Raw genomic sequence first — 6,786 nt, 5'->3', positions numbered from 1 at the left:
AGGGGGACAAGGGACAGAAGCGAAGAGTTGGTCTCGACCATCTCAAAGTGACGTGTGGCCAAACACTCTATGGTCTGATGGAGGGGGGCATGTGGCTTATTAGATGCATACAGTAATAAAGTATTAAAGGATCAACGATATGCTTTTGCGGGCGGCTCAAAGGGAGGGCATGGTAGGATCCATTGATGTGACTGCATCCCCACAGTGACTACGAGATGAGATATGTGATGAGACAGCAATGGACATGTGCAATTCAGGCAATCTGATCTGATAATTTAGGGAGTCGGATTAGGTATGTATCCATATGATATGTACAGGTCTATCAAAAAAAAAATATGCATCCAACTCAAGAACCCTATTCCTATCCCTCGAATGGCGTGATTTTTATCTCAACTTTGGCTCTCTGTGCTTCTGACAGGGGCCTTGTGCCATGGTCGTGCTCGTGGCTGTCATTCCACATCCGTCTTCTTTGTATCATGCAATCTCCAAATCACCACGTTGCCCTGTCCTATCCTGTCCTGTCGTGGCGTCGAGCTGGGTGACCTTTGTTTGTACAAGTAGTCCCATATCCCGTCGGCAGTCGGAAAACATACAACGCCGCACCGAACCTCACACATATGACGTGAAACCGTGCCTTTCAACACCAAACCCCCAAGGGTATAAACCCAAACAAGAAATGAAAGCCCAGTAAAAAATAAAATTGATTGAATCCCGATAAACACCGTGCCGCGTGACAAATTTTGACGTAACAAAGATGGCCGTAAACAAGTCTATAGTACTGTACAGTCAAGTGTTTATAGTCGCATCTGCTTATAGTCGCATTGGTTCACCGTCGTAGCCAGAATATATCATGGGATCGCCCATGCCCAGCATAACTTCGGGGTTAGGACATGACAGAACGTGAGGCTTGATTGTTCCGAATTCTGATTCGACGAGGCCCTGATTCAACAAGTCCATGTTTGCCATCATGCCGTTCTGTTGCTGCTGTTGTAGAAATTGCATGGTGAGGTCGCTAGGCTGAGGTTTGGTCATTGTCCAGGCGGGAAAGTTGCTCATGGCGGGCGATTGCGAGGGGAACAGGCTGGAAGCATCAATCTCTGGCGGTGGAGGGGCAAAGTCGAAGTCGGCGCTGCCTGTGAAGCTCTGCGGTGAGAGGGTCATGGCATTGGTGTTACCAAAGGCAGCCCTTCGATAGTCGTGCTCAAAGTCGGAGTGATCGAGCTCCGATGATGACGCTCGCTCGGTTCGGTTGCACACGGATGAATCAGTATCCTTGATGGTTTCCTTTGCAGGCTCGTGCTCCTTCTGTTGATCCTCGAGCTGCCGAGCCAGCTCAGCCATGCCAGCTTCGTCTTCAGGGAACACTGAGTGAACAGGGAGGTCGATATCGCTGTTGGGGCGGATGCAGCCGAGCTTCTGGGCGATGTTGTGGATCACGGGCTGGCCGCGGTCGTTGAGTTCGGGCTCTCCCAAATCCCAAGATTGGTTGTTTCGAACCATTGAGTAGAGCTTGTGGACTGTGGCAATGAGGGCGAATTGTGTGTTCTCGAGAACCTCGGCGTAACTATTGCGTGTAAGTGAGATGCAGACCAAGTTGGGAAATATGAGCACATACCCTCTAGGCAATTGCTTGTATTCCATCTTCTTTCGTACGCCAGCTGTGCAGACTAGACCGTCGTCTTTGCATCGCTTGCACGGGAATTCACCGTCGCACTTGAGTTGGTGTTAGTGAGAGGTGGGGTTAAAGAGCTGTAGTACTGGAAACGTGCCTTGGTCTTCTTCATTCGGCATCTTTCACAAGCCTTCCACACACGCTTGTGTCGGCCGTCCATACCAGTTGTATGTGTAACATGGTCGTGGTGGTGAATTGTGGCAGCACTTGAGCTGGCCCGCTTGGAAGTGCGGTGGACTGGCTTGACAGACTTGGAACTTGACGATGTGCTCTTTCGAGAGAGGGTCGACTTATGATCCTCGGCGGGAGGAGATGGTAAGCTACCTGATCCCATTGCTGCTGTAGTTATAGCTAATACGACTATGATGTGCCAAGCAAAGTTGATTGAGGCGATATACAATCCAGATTGTGGGTTGCGTTTGGATTGGGTGGATGTTGAGTGGTGTAAGCCAGTATGTGTAAGCCAGTTGTAGTGGTAGAGTACCAAGCACCTGGGACAGGAGTGGCTGGTGATGGATGTATGTAATAGATACGAAAGCTGAAGTGGAAGAGGAGGGGGGAAGAAAGAAATGAAGGGTTCGAGCAGCTTAATAATAGTTGTAGGCGAGGCCAAGGCAGGTCAAGTCAAGCAAGGTTGGATCTTGTGTGACTGGAGGTGACTTGGCGACAGGACAGTAATAAGTGAGTTATGCGTAGAGCCCAGAGTCTAGAGAGAGAAGAGAGGGCCTTGAATTATTATGGATTTTGAGTTATGTATGTATTATGTGAGAACGAGCGATCCCGGTCCACGGCGGTCGGAAGGTTTTCGTAGGGTGTAGACTGTGGAATACAGGTATGGTATGAATGAGTAGGTAGGTACCTACATCAGGTATCAGAGAGAGTGCAAAGGAAGTTCCCGCCCGCGCGCAGCGGCATGAATTACGAGTGAATGAGTGCCCCGTGAGGATGAGTACGGTACTCGAGAGAGATACCTATTGGGAGTGGAGGGCGTGTAGTTAACGGTCGGCGTGGTCATTATGTCCGAGAAGGCGAGAGAAGTGCTAGAGTGCTCCATGTTACAGGGATCGTCCAGGGAGTCGAGGCTAGCAGGGGTTGAGATGGACCCGCAGATGATGGATGTTGATGTTCTGTTGATGGTGATGGTGTGGATCCTCTGGAAGTTTGAGGCACTGGAGCGACCTAAAAGTCCGCCCGCGTTTGACGGCGGCGGACTTAAGAGAGTGTTTGAATTTTGGGTACGTACTGATTGATTGATTGATTGATTGATTGATTGATTGATTGATTGATTGATTGATTGATTGATTGATTGTGGTGGTATGGTATAGCGATGATGATGATGGTGATGGCTGACGGGAGGCTTGGATGCTTCCCCAACTGCTGGTGCTTACATTGAACCTAACGGGCTATCAGTTAGAGCAAACCGTTGGAAATACAGATTGATTGGGCGCCCATCAAAATGAGGGACAACGCGTTCTCAGGGCGCAAGCAAATTGTACCCAAAACTCAAAGCATAAGAGCGAGGCTGATGAGTGTAGGATGAGTCTCTGCCAAGCCATGCCCTTGATCAGCATCAGGGTGCGAGACCGAGAACGAGCATTGAGCGAGCGAGCTAGCTACAGTACGGAGCAGCTGCTAGGGGTGCTTTTGGCGATCCCCTTTCCCCTGTGGCTATACAACAATTACAGTTGGGTATGTACGTACATACGGAGACTGTCACTGAGCGCGTATTTTGCGTATAATATCAAATCACTCGCAAGGATCAAACTGCATCGCTGACTGCCGTCCCAGTCTGGCTCTGGCTCTGACCATGGTTGGGTTGAACTTTTGAAGCTTTGGTTCTGGTTTCAGAGCACGGCAAATGGTACTTAATTGTGCTGCATAACGCTACACTTACTACACTGCAATGTACAGTAAGACGGATTGATGCTTATTGTTTGGAGGTGCGGATGACCCAGTAGAGCTCCTACAATCTCGGACTTGATTACATTGTACAACAATTCCAACACCATCACTAGAAAATTGTATGTAAGATATTGGATGTGTGTAAGACTGTACTGATACCCCACAGGGAATAATGCGGCTATTTCTAGATAGGTACGTGTATATACCTAGGTATGTATGATTCTTGTCTTGTTCTTATAGTCTACTCCCCAGACCGATCTCGTCATCGTGCTCGATCAACAAACAAGTTGCTGATGCATCATCCTTATTATGTACAGCCAAGCAAGGTCTGTAGGCCATCTGGCTCGCTACGGGTACATTGCCCTGCTGCCCAGAAACTGCATCTTGATCAATTGCAGTGGATGGAGGTAGAAAGATGGATCCCATCTCCTGTCCTGTCCTGTCCTGTCCACTTATTGCCGTACTTCCACCGCTGTTGGTTGTCGCCACTGACCGAATTTTGGTGCTTCTAGAAGGGTAAGGTGAGCTTGAGAATGAGCCTTGGGCCCTTTGATTGATTAGAACGACAGAACGAGTTAGTTAGGTAGAGTACTAAGTTACGGAGTCCTGTCGGCATTCCGCGCGACCGATCTCCGTCATCTTCGGGGCCGTTGGCTTTGGATGATTCCATCTCATCTCATTTATTTCGGTTTTTTTTTTTCTTCACTTGCTCTCATCTGAATATCCACATTACCAGTACAGCGGATGGTCGCTAGTTTTAGTTCGGGTTGCCAAGAGCAGAAGAACTTTCTCCTGGAACCCAATGACAAATGGCGGCGATTGCATTGTGCGTCTCTCCTAGACTCCTTGGAGGGGAAACCGGGGGGGCATCCATCTCCATCTTTCAAGAAATGAGATGTGCACCCGCGACCCCGTAACAAGGGCTCTCGCGCTCCCAGACTCTAGACTCCCACTGACAGGCAAGGATGTTATGATCCCGCGACCTTGTTAAGGTTCTCATGGCCACGCTGTGCGGCCGTTGCACAGCCAAAAGCGACAGCTCACCAGCCATACATGATACATAGTTACCTACCTTATTACCTACTTGGACGCTGGCGGGCCGATATTTGATTCCGTTCCTAGTTCCTACCAGTATGTAATTGCAACCTTGAGTGAGGCTAGTCACGGTAGTTGTCGTTGTTTTGTAAGCTGCGATATTCCAGCGCTATGGTCCTGGGTCTTTTGTAGTCATCCATCAGCAGGGGTCTCGATTTCTCGGCGCCGATTCCAACCACCGGCGCCGATGACAGATACTCATCAGGCACGAGGCGAAATCGCGAAGCACGTTCACTCATCAAGCAGGTAAGTTAGTGAATGTAGACAACGATCGTCTTCTTCAAAGTTTAATTATAATAATGGGTCTGCCTCGGTCTATCCCATCATCTTTCCATACCAAGCATTTCTATAATGATGTTCTGATTCTCGTGTAAAGGCATGAGCAGAGGACACGTCTTATACCATGTCTGGCATTTCATGATACGGACGCATGCTTGCTTGCGCATAATTGCGGCTCCAACTCAATTCGTGGTTAAGGGCCTCAAAGTTGATTGTGTAAGCGGGCGGGATGCGGTCGAATCTAGCGCCAGGCGGGCTGTTTAGCTTGTCGTGATGAATGATGAGCGCTTCATCAAAGGTCCCACATACCAGGGACCATGAGTTACAGTACAGAGTTAAGCCCAACTTTAAAGTGAAGCGAAGATTATCTATCAACCCGACTCCGAATTTCGCTTTCACGGCACCTTTACGAAAGCCGCCAAGGGCCAGGCATTGAAGTTTGAACTTTGTAAGTGCCGCCCTCCGTGGAGGCTTTTCTTGACCGTAGACTCTAGTATAGGGCTGGGGTAGGCAATTACTAATGACTCTCATCAACTCAGATTACAGTACTACGTATTATACGGACGGACGGTTGAGCAGCCGTTGATCCCCATAAGGAGGGACGGCAGTGGTGATCAGACATGCTTATAAACTCAAAGCCACGTACCGCTGCACCGTTAGACTGCCGCGATGATACCTTCTCTGGGCTCGGATATATCAACCGTCTTTGGCAGGCGTCTTACCGCAGTTTCGTGATGAACAAAGACCCCAGAAGTCCGAATACCCCCCCAAGGTAGCAAACAAAAGAGCCAAAAAGGGGGGGTATGAAAGAGCAAGCCGCCAGCTTCATCCCCAGAATCACAGTCACAGTACGTCTGAGGTTTTGGAAACAAGATCGATAGCCGGACTTGTTCATGGTGCCGAAACCGATCGGAGTCCGCGGCTGGGAGAGAGTCCGTTCTTTAATGCAATGCAATTGAAGCCACGGACATGGAATTGGACACGTGCATGTAGATGTTGCGTAAGTGAGATGAAGGCTGAGGTAGCAGTCGATCATTTGATCAGTTGTGCAACTGCCGAATGGACGAAAACCTCCGCGATTTGAACCCAAGCTATCGGTAAATAGACAAGAAGCCTATTCACTTCATTTCACTTCACTTGACTCACTGTCCTCCGAGGCTAGGTGTAACAGAACCATGTAAGCTAAAAAGCAATGATATGATGATTTCATTATTGTGTTCCTGTATCCGTACGGTCGTTGCGGTCTGGAACCATTCCGCCCGCTCCTTTGAAATGAAACCTTCTTTGAGATTCTGTCAAAGAGACCAGTTGCTTCCCTGTCAACTCAGATCCATTGTGAAGCGAATTCCATGTTTAATTATGGATCTTGGATACGACGAGAGCTTCGTTTCAGTCAAGGTTCAGTTGGGCAAGACAGGCAGGGTACCGGTATTCCAAGCGCTAAGCACTGAAACTAAGAAAAAGACAAAGCCCGAAAAAGGCATTTCCCGTCATCCCTACAATCCAACAAGAAGTGAGGGATATTCTTATAGATGTCCATATTTGTGACATGCAAGTTGTTTGCTATGAATCAATTATCAGGCCACCACAAACACAAACCCCGAACCCATCGATCGATCATGAATGGATGGATGGATGTGACGGCTGTAGCGGCAAGTCTCCCGGAATGCGGAAATGCGGCCGCGAAATTTCTCCAACTACAGCTCGTGTCCCATTCGTTTTTCATTCTGCTGTCTCTCGATTCTCTCTCTCTCTCTGTCTTTTTTTTTTTTTCGCATTCTTTTCATGCTCGCTCATCCACTTCCTCCCGACAACTCACAGTCGCACACGGCACTGCA

At 48.7% G+C, this 6,786-nt stretch overlaps 1 protein-coding gene across 1 annotated transcript; it reads right to left on the bottom strand.

Annotated features, from left to right (window-relative positions):
* Positions 1–810: 810 nt before the first annotated feature.
* Positions 811–2,006, bottom strand: FTJAE_2805 (zinc cluster transcription factor; the record flags this gene model as incomplete). The annotated part of the gene is made up of 3 exons (XM_037349037.1): positions 811–1,564; positions 1,616–1,667; positions 1,715–2,006. The coding sequence occupies 3 exons, from the start codon at positions 2,004–2,006 to the stop codon at positions 811–813; spliced, it is 1,098 nt and encodes a 365-aa protein (XP_037210084.1).
* Positions 2,007–6,786: the final 4,780 nt, after the last annotated feature.

The sequence above is a fragment of the Fusarium tjaetaba genome (genome assembly GCF_013396195.1).
Source record: "Fusarium tjaetaba strain NRRL 66243 chromosome Unknown NRRL66243_c0000058, whole genome shotgun sequence".
NCBI classification, from domain to species: Eukaryota; Fungi; Ascomycota; class Sordariomycetes; order Hypocreales; family Nectriaceae; genus Fusarium; species Fusarium tjaetaba.
This window is presented reverse-complemented; position numbering and strand designations above follow the sequence as displayed.